Source organism: Cucurbita pepo, chromosome 17 (genome assembly GCF_057944985.1).
Source record: "Cucurbita pepo subsp. pepo isolate OVF chromosome 17, ASM5794498v1, whole genome shotgun sequence".
In the NCBI taxonomy this organism is placed as follows: domain Eukaryota; kingdom Viridiplantae; phylum Streptophyta; class Magnoliopsida; order Cucurbitales; family Cucurbitaceae; genus Cucurbita; species Cucurbita pepo.
In genome coordinates, this window is record NC_141814.1 from 11,343,460 (window position 1) to 11,367,670 (window position 24,211).

The 24,211-nt window shown below is 36.3% G+C and overlaps 2 protein-coding genes and 1 long non-coding RNA gene across 6 annotated transcripts; 2 read left to right on the forward strand and 1 right to left on the reverse strand.

Annotated features, from left to right (window-relative positions):
* Positions 1–4,625: 4,625 nt before the first annotated feature.
* LOC111779251 (transcription factor MYB78-like) lies at positions 4,626–6,332 on the forward strand. The gene is made up of 4 exons (XM_023659364.2): positions 4,626–4,744; positions 4,827–4,956; positions 5,552–5,888; positions 5,977–6,332. The coding sequence occupies exons 1-4, from the start codon at positions 4,639–4,641 to the stop codon at positions 6,175–6,177; spliced, it is 774 nt and encodes a 257-aa protein (XP_023515132.1). The 5' UTR covers positions 4,626–4,638; the 3' UTR covers positions 6,178–6,332.
* Positions 6,333–10,897: 4,565 nt separating this feature from the next.
* Positions 10,898–14,913, forward strand: LOC111778350 (uncharacterized). 4 transcript variants are annotated; one of them, XR_015413204.1, is made up of 6 exons: positions 10,898–11,708; positions 11,868–12,181; positions 12,364–12,445; positions 12,550–12,644; positions 14,299–14,486; positions 14,776–14,913. It is a non-coding gene; the product is annotated as an uncharacterized LOC111778350 (long non-coding RNA). The 4 variants fall into 4 exon arrangements; XR_002812536.2 differs by having other exon boundaries at positions 10,916–11,096; positions 11,444–12,181; XR_015413203.1 differs by having other exon boundaries at positions 10,903–12,181.
* Positions 13,691–15,362, reverse strand: LOC111778979 (gibberellin 2-beta-dioxygenase 2). Its single transcript, XM_023658998.2, has 3 exons — positions 14,787–15,362; positions 14,319–14,694; positions 13,691–14,128 (listed from the first exon to the last, which is right to left on the reverse strand). Exons 1-3 carry the CDS (start codon positions 15,158–15,160, stop codon positions 13,883–13,885), a joined length of 996 nt encoding a protein of 331 aa, XP_023514766.1. The 5' UTR covers positions 15,161–15,362; the 3' UTR covers positions 13,691–13,882.
* Positions 15,363–24,211: the final 8,849 nt, after the last annotated feature.

The following is a 24,211-nucleotide window of genomic DNA, read 5'->3' on the forward strand; positions in this document are numbered from 1 at the left end:
TATAGAACTTGAGTCAGGTATTGTCGTCTCTCAGTATTCTCACACTCTCAGAAGGCTCGAAAATGTTGAATGGCAGAGTGGTGTTCAGGTGGTTTTAAAAGGAGGGTAATGGGTTGGATCGTGCGTCCGGTTTGCCCTTGTCAGGAGGATAGAGGCCGACGATGTGCTCTACTCGAATGTGGAAAGGTGATAAGTTAGTCCGCTAATCGACTTGATTCATATGAAACAAGAGTAAGAGTAAATAGAGTTGCGTTGTTGAGAGTTCTTGTATGTAGTGATGCAAAGGAAATTAAATACGATGAGATTTGAAATATCGAATATTGGATAATTTAAAAAAGAAATTGAATGATTAATAGTTGTAAAGGCTCTTAAAAGATGATCTAAAGGCACAAAATAAAGTGAGAATCTGAAGAAGACAGCTTCAAATAAGCTGAGTTTACCACAAACAGACGCAACTTTGGGCGGTTGAGCTAACAGATTTGCTTCTTCAAACTTTACACGTTGTCTGTTTATGTTCATAAAACATGTTCCACGACCGTACGGATTATGTTGGAAAAATCTTTTTTATCAATACGAGATTTTCGATTGGTGACCCAAACAACTTAAATATAGTTCACAGTCCGACCCTCTATTTTTAGTTGAGTTGGGTTAGGTTCTAATCTTATGTTAGTTACCGACCTTAAATTTTTTAAGGTAGGATAGGGTTAGGTTCTAATCTTATGTTAGGTTTGGTCGGATTGATTCGACAAAAAAAATGTCAACCTACAAAGCGAACTAAATTTTCAAATTTTAAAAAATTCAACCGAACCCAAAAAAAAAAAAAAAAAAAAAAACAACCCAACCCAACATCTATAATTTGAATTAGATAGTCTGAGTTGAATAGATTACCGAATCATATAAACAGAAGATCGGCCTGTTATCCCTAAAGTAACTTTTATCTGTTGAGCGACGACCCTTCCACTCGGCACCGTCAACTTCTCCTTACCAATAGTTATATATTGTGAGCAATTGTTGTTACTCTCTTGCTTGAATATATAACAGTCTCTTTCAAAAATCTCTCTGTGCCCTCATTTTCTAAAATCTTCTTCTTAAACCGAGGCTAGAGGCTCGAGCATACGTCGCTTGGCTGTAGGCAACGTAAGAACGAATTGGCTTAGCTCAATTTTCGTTGAAAAGTGAGTGCCGCACAATCGCAAGTCCGCTGTCATCAAAAGTGCGATTGTGACAAGCGGATCACTAAGGCCGACTTTCGTCCCTGTTCGACAGGTGGGTCTTGCAGTCAAGCTCCCTTCTGCCTTTCCTAACAAGTTCGCTGTGGGTAAGAGCAACATGACTTGTTTTTATTCGACCGGACAATTATTTCTCACAACTCAACCCTAATAACACGACCGACAACGATTCTTCACAACTCAACCTAATATGTTAACCCTAATTTAAACCGTAAAAATCTTATCAACTTATCATTATTAGTATCAAGCGTGACAAAGATTTAGAGCATAGCTCCTACGAACTAGATTCACATACAGATCATACGTCAATATCAAATTTACTTCTAAACGTTGCTAACTCGAACGGAATCTAAAAAAGCTAATCAATTTTTTATATAGTTACATCAAAATAAAGCCTTTTTTTTAGGAGCTAATAATCATAACCAAAACAAAGCTAAGGCTGCTAAATGAATCAAACTTCAAAACATCAACTTCTACGTCCCATCAAATGCTAAGCCTTTTGAGTTGGCATTGCCCCTAGATGACAATGATACTTCAATTCTTTTCTATCATTTCAATGCAATGCGACCGATACCGATGCAACGGAGTAGAATCTTGTTCATCAAAGAGTTCAGTACGTTGTGACTAACGGGTTTGTACGGGTATAGAATAATCTACGTTTAATGGTTTAGAAAATGATAACTATACATGATTATACTGAATATTTTTCTTCCCGAGGGATAAAATAAGTTAAAACGAATAAGGGTATTTTATAAGTTACGATAATGTTTACCTTGGTAAGAACGGATTTTTTTTTTTAAAAATATTATTATTCTTTTGAAATTAAATCAATTGGTTTAAATGGATAGCGACAGAATATAATCCATGTGGATTACAAGAAAAGGAACTATATAATCCATAATAATACGTCAATATATCAATCATCAGTCGGTTATGTTAGGTTGAATAGCACTGTAACCTATATACGGGTAACGAACTCATGTATTTATAGATGTATAATAAGGATTACAGTGTAACAAACCATGAAATCATAACTTTAATAACAAACCAGAAAATCATAGATTCTCCTTGATTCATATTAACAAACAAGTAAATCAGTAGATTATACAAGAGGGTTGCGCTCGGGACTTAACCCAACACCTTATGGCATGAGCTGACAACAGCCATGTGCCACCTGTGTCCGCGTTCTTGAAGGCACCCCTCTCTTTCAAGAGGATTCGCGGCATGTCAAGCCCTGGTAAAGTTCTTCGCTTTGCATTGAATTAAACCACATGCTCCACCGTTTGTACGGGCCCTCGTCAATTCCTTTGAATTTCATTCTTGCGAACATACTCCCCCAGGCGGGATACTTAATGCATTAGCTACAGCACTGCACGGGTCGATACACACAGCGCCTAGTATCCATTGTTTACGGCTAGGACTACTGGGGTATCTAATCCCATTCGTTTCCCTAGCTTTCGTCTCTCAGTGTCAGTGTCGGCCCAGCAGAGTGCTTTCACCGTTGGTGTTCTTTCCGATCTCTACGCATTTCACCGCTCCTATATATATATATTAAGAATCATATCCTTATAGGCAAGATATGTGGTGCCATCCACATTAAAATATTAAATGTATGTTTGTTACATTAGTCTTTAAGACTTCATAAAATTAATCTAACTTTAGTGCTTTATTTAACATGCTTTAGAGAAAAGGTAAACTTTGGGTGATTCGGCTAAATTATACCAAATATTTTGAATTACGAGTCGTGTTTTCGACGATGCTTCAAATTCATTGAATTCAAAGTTGATTTTGAACGTCATGTAAATTCATTATTGCTAAGTTTTGGATGGAAAACATCTGAGAATTTGGTCGAATCCTGGAAGTTAAAGAACAATTTATCACCGTCTTGCTTTCTGGGATCGATTCCTAACATGAATTTGTTTGAAATTTGACTATGTATATGCTTGAATTTGAAAAGTAAATTCTCGATAACGATCAAGTTCTTACTTTTCATTGCATCAATATTAGCGCTCGAATCTGAAGTTCATTTGTGACTATGAGTGTCATATTCTACATTGATTCGAAAGAGAAACGAAACATTCTTTATAAGTATGTGGAAGTCTCCCCTTAGTAGACACGTTTTAAAACCGTGAGACTGACGATAATACGTAATAAGCCAAGATCTGGTATTCGAATCTAATCTAAATTTTAAAGCATAATTTGAATTAAATTTCAACTTTATTATAATTAACTCCATTGATTCCCAGATGTTCACATGTTCTTCTTTAATCTTAAGCAATTTTTAACACAACCATTTTAGAACCTTTTTTATTTTATTTTTTATAACTTTAACACCATATTATTAACTCTTATTTTTTATTTTTTTTTAAATACGTTTAAATTTTTTAAAAAAAATTTTAAAAAAAATACCCTTGATAGTATCGGGTTTCAAAAATATTCATGACGTTTCAAAAGTAACATTAAAAAGTTTGAAGATAATCTATTAGGTGTAGATAGAAAATCTTCGTCCATATATTGACAATAATCTATTAGTTATTAATGTTATTTTTAAATTTTTAGTACTAACAGTAGGAATATTTTTGAATTTTTAAAAATATTGAAGGGTATTAATGAAATTTTTTAAAATTTAAGGATATTTTTTTAAACACTATTAAGAGTTTTAAGGGTATTTTTTAAATAAAGTACGGTTCGCCTCTGTCGAGCGGTATGTGAGCCGGGTTAAGAACGTCGTGAGATAGTTCGGTCTATATCCGGTGTGGGCGTTAGAGCATTGAGAGGACCTTTCCCTAGTACGAGAGGACCGGGAAGGACGCACTGGTGTACCAGTTATCGTGCCCACGGTAAATGCTGGATAGCCAAGTGTGGAGCGAATAACTGCTGAAAGCATCTAAGTAATAAGCCCACCCCAAGATGAGTGCTCTCCTATTCCGACTTCCCCAGAGCCTCCGGTAGCACAACTGTTGTTGTTGTTTTTTTTTTTTTTTTTGGGTTGTAAAAAACCTTAACTATTGCCACCATTATTTGACACACACAAACACAAACACAAACACACCTGGTCTAAAACATACAACAAACCTGTCTTCCAAACCAACCACCAAATTAATAAATAAATAACCTTAAAAAGAGGAAAAAAAAAAAAAAATAGTAAAGTTGATCCATTCAATACTATCCCATTATCAGTCTCCTGCCCAAGTTTTCCAAATGGAAATTACAAGTCAAAGGGTCAACTCCATTAACTAAACACTCTTTAAACTCAAACATATTAGCACTAATCACATTAAATTAATCACTTAATTAGCATCTTAATATAACTAAATTCCTTCTCTCTTTTACATGTATATATAAGCATATAGGTTGATAGGTGGTCATTTCATAGCCTTTCCTTTCTTCTATCTCTTTGGAGGAAAACATGGACGTCCGGAAAGGCCCTTGGACGGCGGAGGAGGATTCCATTCTCTTCAATTACGTTAATTCCCACGGCGAAGGCCGCTGGAACACCGCCGCTCGCTCCGCCGGTCCGTGTCTCTGATCCTTCCCCCTCGTCGGAGTTCCGACAAAGAATTTGCTGACTTTTTTTTTTTTGTTGTTTTGTTGTAGGTTTGAAGCGAAGCGGTAAAAGTTGTAGATTGAGATGGCTAAATTACTTGAGGCCGAGTGTTAAGCGTGGGAATATCACCCTCCAAGAACAGCTATTGATTCTTGATCTTCATTTTCAATTGGGTAACAGGTGGGTGATCCAAGTTTTGAAATTTATACTCTTTTTCTTCATTTGGGTATTGGTTAAAAATGGAGTTTCTTAATAACCCATATCAAAAAATGGAGTTTTCTTAATAGCCCACGTAAAAAAATGGTTTTTTCTTAATAATCGGGTATAGTTTTCTGTGTTAGATGAACACAACTCTCCACAGTGGTATGATAATGTCCACTTTGAGTATAAGTTCTCATGGATTTGCTTTATGCTTCCCCATAAGATCTCGTACCAATGGAGAGAGTATTCAGTGATTATAAACTCACGATCATTCCCTAAAAAACAGAGGTGGGACTTTCATCATCCAACTGTTATTCTTAATAACCCACATTAAAAAAAAGGATTTTTCTTAATAACCCACATAAAAAGTGGAGTTTTCTTAATAACCCACATAAAAAAATGGAGTTTTCTTAATAACCCACATGAAAAATGGAGTTTTCTTTGATAACCCACATAAAAAATGAAGTGTTTTTTTTAATGAAGAATGCTTTCTTATTGGGTCAAGAAGGGAACTTTCATTGTTTTTTTTAATAAGTAAAGTGGAGAAAAAGTGATGGGTTTGGAATTGGAATAGGTGGTCCAAAATAGCACGGTATTTACCGGGAAGAACAGATAACGAGATAAAAAATTATTGGAGAACGAGAGTTCAAAAGCAAGCCAGACAACTCAAATATGACGTGAATAGTAAGGAATTTCGAGACACCATGCGATACGTATGGATGCCTCGTTTGCTCGAACGAATCCAAGCCTCAAACGACTCAGTTTCTGCCATTGCCATTGCCATTGACTCCGATGTCGTTCAACCACCACAATCACATCTTGACCCAACCCACTCATCACCTTCCAAGTCTAGTTGGGTCAACTCTCATGTGGCTTCTACAACTTCTATATCAAATTCAATATCCGACGAGGTTGTTAAATCACATCTCATCTCTAAAAGAACTAGTAAATGATACATTACAATATAAAACTTAATCATTTATGTATGTTCAAACACAGGTCCAACTTCAAGTTTCGCCTGTTTCAAACGTAGTTGAGAACGATACAAGCGAGAAGGACGAGATGGTCGTGCTAACAGATCAAGGCTACGACGGGGATACGATGAACGAATTGATAGGTTGGGAAGAGTCATTGGAGAATGGGTTATGGAATGAAGAAGACATGTGGTTCTTGCAGCAACAATTTAGTGATGATGTTTAAAAAGTCAAGATTAGAACCCCAATTTGATTACGTGACTCCGAATTCCAATTAGGGTTAATTTCCAAATGAATCAAAAGATGCGAATTGATTTTGAGTAGCTTTCTCGAGACCCAATAGATTTACTTGAAGAGAATCTTTTCTATGATCGGGTTTGACCATGATTAATTTAAATAGTAAATTAAGTGAAAACCCGATTACTTTAATTAAAATTTTTATTAAAAAATGGTTATATAACCCTAATTTCTTAAGAAATATTAATCTTTTGATGTAACGATGAATGATGAATTTAAAATCTTTGTATCACCCGAGTAAAGCAGGAGTACATGAATAAACAAACATCAATACTACGAACCTTCCTTTTCAGTGGCTCGATAATAAAAATTTCGAGTTAATCGTGCTTAACTCAAAGCAGTTTTAAGTTGAATGACCTCTAAGAAATCTTTCTAGAAAGGATATGACGATAAAACATTTTGAAAGTACCCATATTGATTTGTCGAGATAGTATTCATTCTTACGAGTATTTCAAGACAAATAGATAATGAAATGACTCGTGTTAGTTTACAAGGATAATTGATATGAACCAAGAGACATCAATTTATCCCACCAAATTTGAGCATATTATTTGAATTGAGCAATGCATAACAGTACCTTCTTTTCATCTCTAAAATTACGACAGTTGAACACCGACACCACCGTTTTCTCTCATTCAAGGTACTCCTCTGGATCGGTTTTGCCATAAAACTTGGAAAGTTTTAATTTGATGCTCCCCACGTTACGATCAATTCTATCATCATAAGGAACTCGTTGTAAATTATGATACCTTCTTCCATGGTCTCTCCCTCGCATCAAGCCATGACCAACCGCATGTAGATTATCCTCGTGGTGATCAGAATTGTCGCTCTCATATGTATCGGTTGAGGGCGTAGGTAGTGGAATCCTCTGTCGAGCTTGATTTTGAATCTCCAATCTTCCTATTCGATCAGTCAACTCTTCTATTCCTCGAATTAGTCTTTCCATGGTTCATTGTTGTGCTTCTCTCAATCGTGCATTAGTAATGTCAGTATTGTCGTATGGATTTTCCATGCTACAAAAGAAAGGTAAAAGAAAAAAAAAAATCAAATTGAGAAGAAACGCAATGGAAACATATATCCGATCTTGAGCTTTTAGCTCTGATACCAAAATAATAAGATAAGGAATCAATACAAGGGGAATAAAATTCAGATTACCTCATTGATCGAATATCTCAAGGCAAGAACATTGTTTGAGATTCGAATCACTCCACAAGCAAGATCGATCATGTCTAGCTTGAATGATTCTTGTTTATCAAATATCTAAGGCAAGAATGTGAAGAAAATATTATATGATTGATGTCTCTTGGTTCATATCAACAGTATAACAGCTCATGCCCATCGCGAGTAGATATGAAACCGTGAGGCCGATGATGATACGTAATGGGCCAAAGTGAATAATATTTAGTAGCGGTGAGCTTGAACCGTTACATGGTAAACCAAACGAGTCAACTTTGGGGTTTGGTTGCCACGAAATGCCGCAATGTTTGAAACCAACTCATATTAAGGTGAATATATAATATTAAGGTAATGGAAATTGTGGTTCCAAGCCTTTGAAAATATTGGCCTTTTCTAATGCTTTACTTTCTAGATTATATAATGGAACCCATAATAATTATCTTTGTAGACTCCATTTTCTAATATATTTTATTTTCCATGCAAATGAAGAAATTCAACCCTATGTCTTATAAAGACTTCTATGTTTTTTTTTTTTCGTAAGACCGAACAACATCATTATGACTCGATCGTGACATCAATAGAGGGATCAGTTCTACACATTCATGTCAAACGCTCTATTCATTAGAAATGATGATAGAATTATGTCGTGTTCATATATATTTACTTCACTTTAGAGATACAAATATCAAAACCGAACGTGTTAATTCACTAGGGGTTGAGTTGGGTTGGAAAAATCTTTTGGGTTAGTTGGGTTGGTGAGCCACTGCTAACAGATATTGTCCATTTTAGCTCGCTACGTATTGCCGTCAACCTCACGGTTATAAAACAAAACATACCCTCATATGGAATGTTTCGTTCCATTCTTCAACTAATGTGGAATCTCACAATCCACCCCCTAGGGACCAACGTTCTTGCGTCACACTGCTCGGTGTCTAGCTTTGATACTATTTGTAACAACTCAAGTTTACCGCTAACATATATTGACCACTTTGGCTCGTTACGTATCGTCGTCAGCCTCAAAATTTTAAAACACGTCTACTAGGGAGAGGTTTCTATACTCTTATATAAAATATTTTATTTTTCTCCCCATAAATGTGGGATCTTTGTTTAACACTAAAATTTCATAAAATTTAAATAGTACATTAGAAATAATTATTTAATTTTTGTATGAAATTATGAAATTGTTGACGAAATAAGAGATGGGATATATGTCCTCATCCTTACGTCATCGTGACCACTATTTCCACTAAAACCACAATAATAAAATTAAATATTTTATATTAATCTCTAAACAAACATTTTTGTAATGGATTTTCACGTCACACACACGTCAAAATATTAATAGTTTTTTTGCTAAATATTAAAAATATACTTTTTTATAAAAAATAAAGTAATTTAATTAATTTCGAGAAGAACAAGACTTGAGGCTACCCGAATTCTTGATGAGGTTAGCCTGATGAGGTTAGCCCATTGTCGATGAGGAAGATGGGGTACTAATTGTTGGATGATGAACGTCCCACATCGGCTAATTTAGGTATTAATCATGAGTTTATAATCAATGAATACTATCTCTATTGGTCGGAAAGCCCAAAGCAAAACCATGAGAGCTTATACTCGACAGTATCGTACCATTGTAAAGAGTCGTGTTCGTCTAGCATGGTAGTCGAGCCTCCTCGAAGTCATAGTAAAAAATGACTAAGACAAAGAGTTTCGATTAACGGGAGGCGTACTTTGTTCCACATCCCCTAATTTAGGGGATGATCACCGGTTTAAGGCCTCCCCATGAACAATATCATACCATTGATAACACAACGTCACATACCATTGTGGAGAGTCGTGTTCAATTAATACTAATAATCGAAGTTTGATATTCTTATTGTGCTTGGTAACACAAAGTCGTTCGATAAATAATATGAGTTTGAATAAACTCTACAATATTCATTTTCTTTGTTTATGAGATCCCAAGTCGAGTGCAGAGGTTACAAAACATACCTTATAAGTACGTAGAAACATCTTCCTAACAGACACGTTTTAAAATTATGAAACTGACGACAATACGTAACAAGTCAAATGAGACAATATCTGCTAGCACGGCTAGATTGACAAACATCTTCCTAACAGACACGTTTTAAAATTATGAAACTGACGACAATACGTAACAAGTCAAATGAGACAATATCTGCTAGCACGGCTAGATTGACAGAAGAAACATATAATAATTCATGTTTAAAGGAGGAAATTTTCAAGGCCAAAGAAAGGTTTGTCCAAGCAGCTTCCATGTCTTCTTCAACTCCTCTGCATCCTCCATTGTTACACAGCTAAAGAACTCAAACCCACTCCCATTTTCGGACCCATCAAGCCTCCTCTCAAAGCCACCAACCCCTTCGAGATCATCGTCGTTGTTGTCGTCATGTCCATAGACTCCGATTAAAGCCTTCAATAACACCAACAACGACGCCATTTTTGTCGATCGAAGCCACGAGCTCGAGGAGATAATATTTTCATGGTGGTATATATGTATATATTGTTTATGGTGAGGAGTTGGTGATCTCCATGCCAAATCTTCCAAGGGGTCAATGAGGGTTGGACTACTCTTACTTTAGTTAATCTTTTGGGTTAAGTGTTTGTAGGTTTTCCTAACTTCTGTTAGGAAAATTAGGATTTAACTTCCGACCATAAGAAAATGTTAATCCTCGGTTCGATGATGATTTGATTTTTTGAAAATTAGGTTAGTTTTTTCATAATGCAAGTCGGACGGGAAGTGGTGTTTCCAGTGGCGGAAGGTGAGTAACGTGTAAGAACCTGCCTTTAGGGGGAGAACAACAGTTGGAAACGGTTGCTAATACCCCGTACGCTGAGGAGCAAAAGTAGGAATCCGCCTGAAGAGGGGCTTGCGTCTGATTAGCTAGTTAGTGAGGCAATAGCTTACCAAGGCGATGATCAGTAGCTGGTCTGAGAGGATGATCAGCCACACTGGGACTGAGACACAGCGTAGACTCCTACGGGAGGCAGCAGTGGGGAATTTTCCACAATGAGCCGAAAGCTTTTTTCGATATTCCTTTTTATTTATCATCAAACGAATGACATCTTGTTCGGGAAATCCTAGATATTCTTAGCATGATATTAGGGAATCTCAGTGCTATTACTCAAACAAGCATGAAACGTACCGTTGCATATTCGTCCGTGGGTCAAATCGAATATGTAATTATTGGAATAATTGTTGGAGACTCAAATGGTGGATATGCAAACGTGATAACTTATATGCTGTTCTATATCGCCATGAATCTTGGTAGAGCATAGGACTGAAAATCCTCGTATCACCGGTTCAAATCTGGTTCTTGGCACATCATGAATTTGTATGCGTATTTATTCTAATTAATAAAATAGAAAATATCATTTAAAAATAATTAAATTTAATTATATTATTTAAATAATATAAATTAGAAAGAAAAAAAAAAGCTTAAAAGAAAAAACCCAGCCCAATCGTAAGCCCAAAAGTACAGCCCACTTTATAAAATAAAACAAAAATAAAATTAAAAAAAATAAGAGATCCCCAAGGATCCAACTTCTTCCTCCGAGTTTCACTCACTCTTCCCGCCAAAACCTCGCCTTCGTCCAGTGCCGCCACCGCCTCCGCCTCCCTCCCGCTCGGCTTTGCAAATCAGTGCATCGGTAACCTAACATTTCTCCCTCCCTCTCTCATCGTCAAGTGCAGGTTGTTTTTGAAAGTATTGATGTTTACCTCTTTTTGCTATTATTAGCAAAGAAGTGTTTATATTGATTTATGTTACATTAAATTTTATGTTATTAGCAATTGCTTGTTGTCTCTCCTGTTCTGCGTTCCACCGCTTGATACATTTGGATCTTGAGTTTTTGAAGAATCGCAATTGTAACTATTTAGGTTTGGTTCTTGTCGGATAATTTTGTTTATGTTCTACGCATTAGGCGGGGTGGATTGAAGTTTTCTATGTAATTGGTCCTCTTTCATGTTTTCTATTGGTTTGGTTTCTTTAATCTAGAGCCTCAATGATCGATTGGAGAGGGGAATGAGTGCCAGCGAGGACACTGGTAAGGAGTGGACGGTGGAAAGGAGAACGAAACATTCTTTATAAGGGTGTGGAAGCCTCAACCAAGTAGATGCGTTTTAAAAATCTTGAGGGAAAGTCTGAAAGAAAAAGTTCAAAGATAGCGGTGGGTTTGGATCGTTTCGAAGAATGTGTTTTGGTTGGAACTAATAGACTCGATGCCATTAAGGGTGAGCTGGAGAAACTATTCCTGGATAAGGTTCGTGTAAAAAGTTGTCTGTAAACCTGTTGGTTAGCCCTATACAATTTACTACGCTTGTACTGAGATGAACTTTGTCATGAATGTGGTTGCAAACTTGGGGCTCTGTATTTCTGTTTATGATATAAGATCAGTTGATAGGGGCTTGATCTTTCCCAGTGATGGCGCTACAATGTACAAGGTACTCGTGCTCTGTTGTATTTCTTCTTCAAGATTGAACCATTAAAGTTCCTTCGTTACCTAGTGTCAATGCGACATGTAACAGCTAAGTCCACCACTAGAAGATTTTGTCTGCTTTGGTCTGTTATGTATCGTCGTCAGCCTCACGTTTTTAAAATGCCTCTACTAGGGAGAGGTTTTTACACCCTTGCAAGGAATGCTCAATTTTCCTCTCCAACCGATGTGGGTTCTCACAACATAGATGGATATGGGACTATGACGGTCAACCATATGACATATATGAAACGGATGAGGTTTGTGAATTATGTTAATTATAGGTTTAAATCTAAGTTTAGTCCTTAACTTTTATACTTATTTCAATTGGGTGCTTGAACTTTGAAGTGTTTTTGCGCCCATGATTGTTACTGAATCTCACTCACTCTCAACTTCTACCACTTCCTCTACTCATTTGCCAATCTTATTGATATGTGTGCAGTCAGAGGAAGACTTGTTTATAGTTGGGATCGAACGAATTTTAGAATCGGTTTGAAATGACTTCTCAACGTTTGGGAGACAAGGTACCCCTTGACCCTAGAACACCAAATTTCACTTCACTGTCACCCTTAATTTATATCACAATAGCAACTACTCTATTAATGAGGCTTAGTTTTTTGTGGTGTAGGCAGCAATTGATTGTGATGGAGTGGGGACCTATTTCATGATGGAATGGCTCGGGAGATGCCGATGCTGAGGTCGAAGTCGAAGAAGATTCCTAAGGTCAACATCCTATTTTGCTACTATAACAAATTGGCATTCATTCATTCATTCATTCATACCTCTGTATTATATATCATTATCACTAGGCATAGGCGTGATAGTCCCAGTTAGTACTCTTATCTCAACTTCATCTTGTATAAGAATTAGTATAGAAAGTGAGGAGATTCAAATTCTACTTCTCTCCTCACATGGTATTAAAAAACGCTTTGTTTGATAACCATTTAAAAATAAACGAGGTATTCCCTCTTTCGTCCCACGAGTAGGGATGAGTCGATTGTAACTTTAGCACTTTTGTATAGAATGGTTTGAGGGAAATAAATTGATACATTAAGATGTGATGGAAACTAAGTAACTAACGAGAAGATAAAGCTTAGTTTTGTCATTGTTTGGTAGCAAGTCATTGTTGTGTAGGTGTACCTAATCTTTTTGTTTACATTTTGCCGTCCCAACAGTTCAATTTTGGCCTTCCTCAAAAGAATGCATATTTAAGATGCCCTTATTCCTTCAAATTTGCTATATACCTTTAACTTTTCATCGACGTTTTAAAATTATTTTGGAGTAGATACCTGTTAGAGTCTTGGACGAGAAGTTGATATAATGAAACACCATTCTTTCTAACTTAATCCGTGCAACAAACGTCCCTATCACCTTAGGTCATTCCAAATCACTGCCAAGTCGATTTTTCGTCTAGCATTTTAACTGATTATACTGCGATGGTAGTTTTGAAACGTTTTATGAAATGTCAAGGGTATTAATGTGAGATCCCACCTTGGTTGGAGAAGAGAACAAAACATTTCTTACAAGAGTGTGGAAACCTTTTCCTAACAGACGCAGTTTAAAACCTTAAGGGAAGCCCAGAAGGAAAAGCCCGGAGAGGACAATATATGATAGCCCGCTTGGACGGTTACAATTATTGCAACTTTTGAAAGATTAGAGGTATTTTTCTAACCTAGGGTAAAGTCCAAGGGTATTTTTACGATATAACAACAACAAAAACAAGAACCTAACAAATTTAAATGTTTAAGGGCAAATAGATCAAAGAGAGACCTATATGTCGATACTTTTTCGAATCAACGTGATGTTTCGACTATACATGATATAGAATACAACATCCAAATACATATATTATTTACAATCACTACCCCTATCTTTAAGCATTTGGCTTTGAACCCAAATGAACGTGTTCTTTTAAACCCTAATAAACATGATCATTAGCCTAATCAAACTATAAGTAGTTGTTAAGAAGCTTTGAAGAGATTAAGACGAGAGTCAGCTAATCTAAGAGAATAAGCAGCTTTCTTGTATTGAGCCCAAGTGAAAGGCTTATATAGAGATTGGTCCTTGGGGAGCATCATATCTGATGGAGGAGCTATCCATGCATTCAATGGTGGTGCCCCAAAGTACATGATTGACATTCTTGCCTTCTTTGAGTTGTTTGCCATTGCCCTATGCCTCACACTTACAAATCTATCATTTGTCATTGCCTAATAAAAAACAAGAACAAGTCTCAATAACTCATTTTGTAAATGTTTTTGCTTCTAATGTTCGTGATCGTGTTTCGTTCTTTAGGTTTTAAGTAAATAATCGACGTCTCGTTTGATACTAGGCCTGTTACGTGCATCTCATATAATAGTTTCTATACTTTGATCTACAGATGAATGACATAGAATTTACCTGAAAAGCATCACCAATCAAGACGTAGAATGCAGACGGGTCGGGACATACAGGTGTCCACAACCCGTCGTGCAAGGAGATTTGGAGGCCATCGACATCGTTCGATCTCAAGATGGTCAAGATCTGAGGGTCAGAATGCTCCCCAAATCCAACCTTGTTAGTTGAAAGGTGGGATTTCGATGAAAGTTCCCTACTTTTTTCAGTGTGCTTGACTGCTGCAGGGTAGTAATTGATCCTCAAAACTGAATCACTTTGGACGTCTCTGATGAGGTTACTGAAGACAGACTTGTTTGGTAACCATAGACCCTCCCCCACCAGATCAAGAATCTCACATGCTAATTCTCTTACACTTTTAACGTACTCATTCACAACATAGCTGCATCAAATTAAGATATCAGACGACATGTCGACATAAATCAATGTTTCAGTTAAAAACTCAATTTTTTTTTTCTTCTAGCTAAGAAGTACCTAAAACCAAGAGGGCTGTTGGAGATGGAGGCGGAGGTTTCAGCAATGGAAGCAGGGTCGGAGCGAAGAAGGATATACTCGAGGTCGCCGATGTCGCCGTTGGGGCCGATGGCTTTGCAGCCATAGCCGAAGGGGGCGGCAGGGCCAGCACGGTGCTTCTCGGGCGCCGTTTGGCCAAAGAAATCAAAGGCTTGGCGTTCAAGATTAGCAATGGCATGGTCAGAAACTCCATGGTTGATGACTTTGAAGATGCCAAAGTGCTGGCAGGCCTCGACAATGGATTTGGAAGTTCTTGCTCTGCTTTCGGAGAGATCTATGGTCGGAATTCCGACGGCCTTTGTCTTCTTGGATCTCATGGCTGTCGGAAAAGGCATGGTTTGAGGAAAAAAAGGTTGAAGATTTGATTACAAATTTAGGTGTTGGTTTGGAGTTGTAGCCATGATAGAAGGGGGAGCAACCTCGTATTTATACAAGGCTTTTACACAGAGAGAGAGAGAGTTGTGAGCTGATTAAATTAAAGGACAACTTGGGACAAGAATTATTTTAGAATATTAGGATGTTTTTTTTAATACATGTGATGAATATAAATTAAAAAAAAATAAAAAATATATGTATATATATATATTGCTTCCTAATTATTATTAATACGAAACCCAAAAATATTTAAAAAAATTTCATCTAATATACTTAATATATAAAAATGTTACTCGACTGTGATAGACTTATTAAATAATTTTTTATTGTTTATATAGTAGGCATGAATAAATATTGACATTCATCTGAAAATGATGAATTCATCTTTCAAAAAAAAAAAAGAATTTTAAAAAATAAAATAGTTATCAAACGGGATATTTCCGTAAAAAATCCTAACTTTAAAATTTTAAATTAAAATATATGTGCACATTTTATTACAAAGACTAGTTCATGATATATACATTTTGCCACTTGTCATTTTTTAAGAGAGTTACACTTAAAATAAGATGAAAAATACATAATAATTGCTTTAATTAATTAAGATACGGTGTTTATTAAATTTTTAAAATCATTTATTTCAAACTTTGTATCAGAGTCTAGTCATACTAATAGATTGGTAAATCTTCAAATGCCGAACAAAGAACTCCAAAAGAAAAAGAGTCAACCCTGCTCGAAGGCATATAAAAAATCATTTTTTAAAACAATGTCGAACAAAGAACTCTAAAAGAAAAAGAGTCAACCCTGCTCGAAGGCATAGTAAAAAATGACGAAGACTCCAAAGGAGTCGAGACTCGATTAAAGGGAGACGTATTTTGTTCAAGGGGAGGTGTTGGATGATAAAAGTCCACATCGGTTAATTTAGGAAATGATCATGAGTTTATAACAAAAAAAAATAATCTCTCCATTGTTATGAGACATTTTGGGGAAGCCCAAAGCAAAGCTATAAGAGTTTATGCTCAAAATAAACAATATCATGTCATTGTGGAGAGTTGTGTTCGGTTTAAATCAATTTATTTCTTGAATATTTTTTTTAATCATTTAGAGGTTCGACCAATTTATGAACCGAACGTGACTTATTTAATTAATAATAAAGTGAAAATCCAACCTTTAGGATTTAAAAAAATAAATTATTAATAATCTTACCTAATCCAATATTAATTTTCACATTAATCATTTTTTAGTTAAAAGCTACCAAAGTATTTGACTAGGAATTTGTGTAATTGAGAGAAAAAGACAACCTGGTCGCGGCTGTTTGTCTCCCGATGCTTGCATTCTTGTCACATAAATTATTTATTTATTTTATTTAATTTCCTTTTAAAAATTGAAGCCAAAGTCTCCTCCACGTTGCCTTTAATATTTGACTTTTTCTCTCCGTTTGACTCCTTTGCACGTGCACCACCACCCCCTCCCCTACTTTCTTACGTCCTTCCCTTTCCCCTTATCCACACGAGAGAATCTTACCCTAAATTATACATTATTTTTAGAGATGTTCACACGACCCGACCGTAAGAAAAATGCCTTTTTGTCTCTGTTTCCGTCTTCTATTTCAATTTATATATATAAAAAGTGGGACGTTAACGAATTACTTATAGGAGTAAAGAATATAATCTAAGAACCGATCTGGTTTCTCTCACCACGGATTAAATGATCTCTATTAGGGTCGACGGGAATAATGTTTTTAGTTTTTTTAAAATTATAATTAAGTGAAAAGTAAAAGTGGATTAATGAATGTTATAATAATGTGTTTGGTCACCCAATGAAGGGACAATGAACAGTAATAAGTCAAGGTGAATGTGGAGTTCCAACGTGGTATGGACAGCAATTGTTTCCCCATTTTCCAATTTAATTAATTCATTTTATACTAATTAAAACAATATTTATATTTTTCTAAATTAAATTAATTGACTTTTTTTTTTCTCCTTCCTAATCTCTTTGTTCGCAAAAATAAATAAATAAACTTGAGTTTGATTTAATTTTTTTGGAAGTTGACCTTTAGTGAGTCAGGTCAACTCGACCGGCTCGATAGAAAGTCAAATTAGATTGGATTAAGTTGGGTTGTATATTCTTATTAATAAAATAATTAAACAGAATTATATCATTAATTGGAAAAGGTGGCCAATTAAAGAAAAGTTAATTAATTAATAAAAGCAATTATTGTAATTAAAATTTAATTAATTATTTAAAAGAATAGAGAAGGCCGGCCAACACCATTACCAGACATGAAGGACAAGACAAAAACATATAAATATTTGGAGATAAACTAAGAAAGAAAATACGACATCCTTTTTCCGTTCAATTTAAATATTGACAAAAAAAAAAAAAAAAAAACATCAGGTGGGTCCCCAATCTCAAATATTTTGCCACGTGGAACACTTACCATGCTCCACGCTGTCAATATGCCAATTGACATGTTACCCTAATAATTTCGTTTTAAAATATATATTTGAATGAACTAATTTAAATTAATAAATTATAATTTTAATCAATAATTTTTATTTATGTTATGTTGTGCTCATACATTGGGTATGTTTTTTTTTAAAAAAATAAAATAGTTATTTATGGATTGTTTTATAAGTACGAATCATATGTTTTACAATTTTATTTCTTTTTTTATTATTATTATTTTATAAAAATACGTGATTTATTATATTTTTAAAATATAAATATTATTTTATCAGTCCAAGTCATCCCACGTTGGTTGGGGGAGGAGAACAAACCACCATTTATAAGGGTGTGGAAATCTTCTCCTAACCGACACATTTTAAAGTCGTGAGGGAAAGCTCAAGGAGGACAACATCTTCTAGCGGGTGGATTTGGGTGTAGAAACTTTCTCGTAGCAGACGCTTAGCCTTGAGGAAAAGCCCAAAGAAGACAATATCTCCTAGCAGGTGGATTTGGGTGTGGAAAAGAGACAATATCTTCTACCGGGTGGATTTGGGTGTGGAAACCTTTCCGAGGGAAAGCCCAAAGAGGACAATATCTTTTAGCGGGTGGATTTGGGTGTGGAAACCTTCCCTTAGCAGACGCGTTTTAAACCCTTGAGGGAAAGTCCAAAGAGGACAATATCTTCTAGTGGGTGGATTTGGGTGTGGAAACCTTCCCCTAGCAAACGCGTTTTAAAGCCTTAAGGGAAAACCCAAAGAGAACAATATCTTCTAGCGCGGGTGAATTTGAGTGTGGAAACTTTCCCCGAATAGACCCCCTAACAGACGCGTTTTAAAGCCTTGAAGGAAAGCCCAAAGAGGACAATATCTTCTAACGGGTGGATTTGGGTCGTTACAGCTAGTAAGTATTGTCCGTTTTGTCCTGTTACGTATCAAAGTCAACCTCACAATTTTAAAACGTGTCTATTAGAGAGAGATTTTCACACGTGTCTGTTAGAGAGAGATTTTCACACCCTTTTAAAGAATATCGGGCTAAAGCGGATAATATACGCTAACAATGATGAATTTAAGCGGTTAAAATTATGATTTTAATTTGAATGAAAGAAAATATGTGATAGCACTCTCTCAAATTTTCTTCCTCTTATCATTTCCTTTCTTTTCAATCTTTTCTTAATACTCATAACCATAGCCATAGAGACTACTCTTCTTAACCTTTCTTTATAGGTAGGTTTATTGGACTAGCATCTTGCACAAATATAGATATCTTTTATCTCAATCACAACCCATTTTGTGTAGCTTCAACAAAGAATCTTAGGAAAAGTGAGCCAAAGATTATGTTCAAAATCTTAGATTCCAAACATTTCCCATCACCAAACTCATGTTCATACTCGAACGTTCATGGAGTAAGTATCGATTCCTATAACGTTTTGAAAAAGATAATGTAACGATTCAAGCCCACTGCTAGCAAATATTGTCTTCTTTCGGCTTCCCCTCAAGGTTTTTAAAACGCGTCTGCTAAGGAGAGGTTTCCACACCCTTATAAAGAATGGTTCGTTCTCCTCCCCAACAAATGTGGGACCAAAAAGAGTTTTTTAGCCTATAGATACGTATATATCTAGGTATGTGTATCTATGTAAAACTATGTATATGTTATTAATTGCCGAAGATATTTGTTATGTTAAGGGGTTTATGAATGAACTGAGACTACATTCGAATGAGAGTAATCCCGAGAATAGGATGACTAAGATAGACTTAAAAGAATTGAAAGTTATTACCTGTATCAATAAGACACACCTTACTTTCCGGTGGTCCACTCCAAAATTAAACGTGTTTTGCTTGGAACAATTTATGTTAGGTGACCTGAGTGAGAACAAAACATGTTGAAATGACTTGTGTTGGTCTGTGGGAATCGTTTTCACTCTTAGAAGTGATGAGTAAGTAACGTGACTATGTCGTATTTAAAGCTTAATTAAGGATATTTCGTTATGTTCTCGTTACCTGTAGCTCGTGCTAGGTGTTGTAGGGAATATGAAAAGTGACACACAAAATGAAAAAAATGAGGTAAACAAGGTAGGTTTAGAAGCTAAAAAAGACAAAGGGAGAGGACCATTGAAAAGACATCCATAGAAACTTCTACCATCTTTAAAATTTAACACCTTTTTTCTATTTGGTCCTCCAAGTTTCAAAAATAAACCTAACGGATATTGTTCGTTTTGGCCCGTCAGCCTCACGGTTTAAAAATGCATTTGCTATAGAGATGATCTAGCTCTACTTCGACCAGTAGCTTGCATTGTCTGATGACTGACTCTAATACCATTTGTAACAATCCAAACCATTCGCTGTTCTTTGACCCATTACGTATCGCCATCAGCCTCACGATTTTAAATACATCTATTAGGAGGAGGTTTCCACATCCTTATAAGGAATGTTTCGTTCTCCTCTCCAATTGATGTGGGATCTTACAATCTGACCCCCTCGAAAGCCAGCGTTTTCGCTGGCACACTACCTGGTGTCTAATTCATAATTGTCTTCGTAAGTTTATGGTTTAGGGTTTAGGGTTTTAAAATGCATTTGCTATGGAGATGATCTAGCTCTACTTCAACCAGTGTCTTGCATCGTCCGGTGACTGACTCTAATACCATTTGTAACAGTCCAAACTCTCTGCTACGCTTTGGCCCATTACGTATCGCCGTCAGCCTCATGGTTTTAAATACGTCTGTTAGGGAGAGGTTGCCACATCCTTATAAGAAATGCTTCGTTCCCAACTCTAATTGATGTGAGATCTCACAATCTAACCCCCTTGAAAGCCAGTGTCTTCGTTGACACACCGCCTGGTGTCTAATTCATAATTGTCTTCGTAAGTTTAGGGTTTAGGGTTTAGGGTTTTAAAATGCATTTGCTATGGAGATGATCTAGCTCTACTTCAACCAGTGTCTTGCATCGTCCGGTGACTGACTCTAATACCATTTGTAACAGTCCAAATCCTCCACTATGCTTTGGCCCATTACGTATCGCCGTTAGCCTCACGATTTTAAATACATATGTTAGGGAGATGTTTCCACATCCTTATAAAGAATGTTTCGTTCCCCTCTCCAATCGATGTGGGATCTCACAATCTAACTCCCTTGAAAGTCAGCGTTTTCGCTAGCACACCGCGGTATCTGATTCATAATTGTCTTCGTAAGTTTAACTCAACAACTAAGATATCTCTCGTTTCTTACAAAACCCGAGACCGACATTCATCATGTAAAAATTTGCATATAATTAGGGTAAATTAGGGTTTGACCGACGACAATAATTGAAGAATCCACATGTAGTTCAGTCATGCAACAGCTTAGTCCATAAGTGGGGGCCTGAATATCAATTCTCTTGGTACACAAACATGCATGCCCTTGAAAAGACCCTTATAATTTTTAACTCTGTCCTTAGTACAAACCCTTCAAATATTAAGCACATGTTCTTCACACTTTGGCCTCTCTCTTGTTCAACATCACTTCACAAACAGCTTTCTCCTACTGCCCACCTTGCCTTTTCAGCTCTGTTTGTATATCTCCTCGAGATCTTCAATAAAGTCGTAGGGCTAAAGATCAACGTGACCTTCGCTCGTAGGGCTAAGAAGATTATGCGGGTCGAGCTCAAAAACTGATAATAACATATATCGATATCATTACGGTTATGGTGATATAATGGATGAACTATGTGAGTCAACGAGCTTAACTTATACTTGATTTAGCTTTTGCTTGAGATATTAGCGTGTGGAACAAGTTTAGGAGAATTATTGGTGCTTTCTTCCCTATAAATGGCTATCTAATGTACGTTTTATTCACACTGTGCTCAAAGTTTTTTGGTACAAAGAAATTATCCCTTCAAGTTATTGTGTTCTTTCTGTTTCAGGATCGAGAGTCAGAACCAACAACTATATATGTATGTATAGTTGAGAAATATGTGTATATTGTGAGGCTCGTAAATTAGGTTATAATGTGTGATGTCCCACATTGGTTAGGAAGGAAAACAAAACACCATTTATAAGGGTGTGGAAACCTTTCCCTAGCAGACGGGTTTTAAAGCCTTGAGGGAAAACCCGAAAAGGGAAAGTCCAAAGAGGACAATATCTGCTAGCGGTGGATCTGGGTCGTTACAAATGGTATCAAAGCCAGACACCGGATAATGTGCCAGTAAGAACGTTGGGCCCGGGTGGATTTGGTGGTAGTCTCACATCGATTGGAGAAAGAAACAAGTGTCAGCGAGGACGATGGGCCTCAAAGGGGGTGGATTGTGATGTCTCAAGAAACCTTCCCCTAGCAAACGCGTTTTAAAGTCTTGAGGGGAAACCCGAAAGGGAAAGTGAATCTAGGTCGTTACATAACAAGCCTCTCATATCTTCACTAACGGTTCAACTTTAAGTACGACTCGATTAAAAGAAGTTATTAAAGAAGTAGGACGGAAGGTAAAGATGTCTAAGTTACCGAAGAATCATCATAGCCTTTCAACATGTCCTTTCAATTGAGAATCATTATAGCCTTTCAAGATGTGTCAAGTGAATAATAGGTAAGTTACTATATGTTCATTTTTAGAGCCAAATAGCCAAAAAGTTAAAAGTGCATTAGAAAAGTAACTTTATGGGGAGGCTAAATCATGGAGAATCAAAAGCCATTAACAAATAAGGAACTTTCATTAACGTTTGGCACTTGTTATTTTCATCTAGGTTTATAATGGTTCAAATTGAAACTAATTTACAATCGGGATCGAGTATGACTTGAGGTTCCACGTCTATAATATGTGGCGTGGCAACGGTTATAGGATAGGGTACACCCACCATCGAACCCGTCGCTTTCTTCGCTATTGACTATTGACCCGTTGGAGTTCCACATTGGATAGTTAAAATGAAGATCATGGGTATATAACTATGGGACACTATTTTCACTATAAGCAAAACTACGAGAACTTATACTCAAAGTAGACAATATCATTCTAATATGGAGATATGTTTTTCTTTCAGTGGTATCCGAGCCAGACCCTTATGTTAACTAAGCTATGTCCATAGAACCCTCAAGTGTCGAATAAAGAAATTGTCAGCCTGTTTAAAGGAAGGTTCAATGACGTACCTTATTTAAGAGCTCCAAAGGAGTCGTTAAGGGAGTTCAATGGTGTTCTTTGTTTGAGAGGAGGATCGTTGGAGTCCTATATTGACTGATTAAGATGAAGATCACTGGTTTATAAGCAAGAGACTATCTTTATTGATGTGAGGCATTCGTGAAAATAAATAGTAAAGTCACGGAAACTTATACTCAAAGTGGACAATATCGTACTAACGTAAAGATTCGTTGTTCCTATCAAAGTATAATTTTTTTTTCTTACATATTGGAAATCATGACATGACCCCTTTTGATCAAAGGTTATATTATTGTGTTTGATCCTTTCAAAAGGACATGATACTAAGCACCAATCTCAACCACAAAAAGCCTGGTGAGGAAGAAAATGGTGAGCCTTGAGGGTAGGGGCTAGTTTTTTTTAGAGGGTGACAAATTTTAGTGCTTTTTTAAAGTTGAAAGAAGCAAAGGGAGAAATGTGATTTCTAATGGGTTTGATCGTTCGTTTTACGAGTCATTACACCAATTAATAAAGTGGAGAAAATATGGAGTGTAATAGTCCAAACTCACTGTTAGTAGATATTGTTTGTTTTGATCCATTACATATCGCCGTTAGTCTTACAGTTTTAAAATGTGTTTACTAGGGAGAGGTTTCCACACCCTTATTAAGAATGCTTCGTTCTCCTCTCCAACTGATGTGAGATCTCACAATCCACCTCCTTTGGGGGCCAGCGTTCTTGCTGGCACACGGCCTAGTGTTTGGCTATGATACCATTTGTAACGGTACAAACTCACCGCTAGTAGATATTGTCCATTTTGGCCTATTACATATTGTTGTTAGCCTCACGGTTTTAAAATATGTCTACCACGAAGAGGTTTCGATTAAAATATCATCACTAGCCCAATAGGGTTAAGCCCAACCATGTTACGAGTGACTATATTTATGTTAAGAAAATGATGTAGGATTTTAGGAATAAATTTAGGAAAATGATTTAGATACTTTATGAAAAATGTTAGAGGAATTTTTGAAATTGATTATCTATTGTATAAGTATACCCCTCCACCCTACTTAGTTTATCATCCTAAGAAATCCCAAGCAATACAAAATAGTTTCTACAGGGTGTTTTGTAAATCTCTTCTCGATTGGTCTTAATAAAGTGTGCGAGTGTTTCCTATAGAGAGTTGTGTTCAACAATCTGGTATCAGAGCGAGGTTAGTGTAAGTTGTCGATCTCTTGGAATTCTTAGTATGCTCTGTGGTTGCAGCTCTGTCTGATCTTCCACATCAGAAACGATTTCTTGAGATTAGTAGTGAGTGAGTCTCTTTTGTGTCGTGAGTAGTCTGTGACTCTGCAAGTCTTATGTTGAAAGAGCTTGTTTGGTATTACTGAGGTATAGCCAACACGATGGGTGATTTCCAAATCGTCGGAAGAATCAAGAAACTCAACAACAACAACTACAACACGTGAGCAACATGC

What these genes read in the sequence shown, in the direction of transcription:
- LOC111779251 (XM_023659364.2), top strand. Translation starts at nt 4,639, where the DNA reads ATGGACGTCCGGAAAGGCCCTTGGACGGCGGAGGAGGATTCCATTCTC. An exon ending in CACCGCCGCTCGCTCCGCCG is followed by an intron (nt 4,745 to 4,826) that starts GTCCGTGTCTCT and finishes GTTTTGTTGTAG; the next exon opens with GTTTGAAGCGAAGCGGTAAA. An exon ending in CATTTTCAATTGGGTAACAG is followed by an intron (nt 4,957 to 5,551) that starts GTGGGTGATCCA and finishes GAATTGGAATAG; the next exon opens with GTGGTCCAAAATAGCACGGT.
- LOC111778979 (XM_023658998.2), bottom strand. Translation starts at nt 15,160, where the DNA reads ATGCCTTTTCCGACAGCCATGAGATCCAAGAAGACAAAGGCCGTCGGA. An exon ending in AACAGCCCTCTTGGTTTTAG is followed by an intron (nt 14,695 to 14,786) that starts GTACTTCTTAGC and finishes AATTTGATGCAG; the next exon opens with CTATGTTGTGAATGAGTACG. An exon ending in TGATTGGTGATGCTTTTCAG is followed by an intron (nt 14,129 to 14,318) that starts GTAAATTCTATG and finishes GTTTTTTATTAG; the next exon opens with GCAATGACAAATGATAGATT.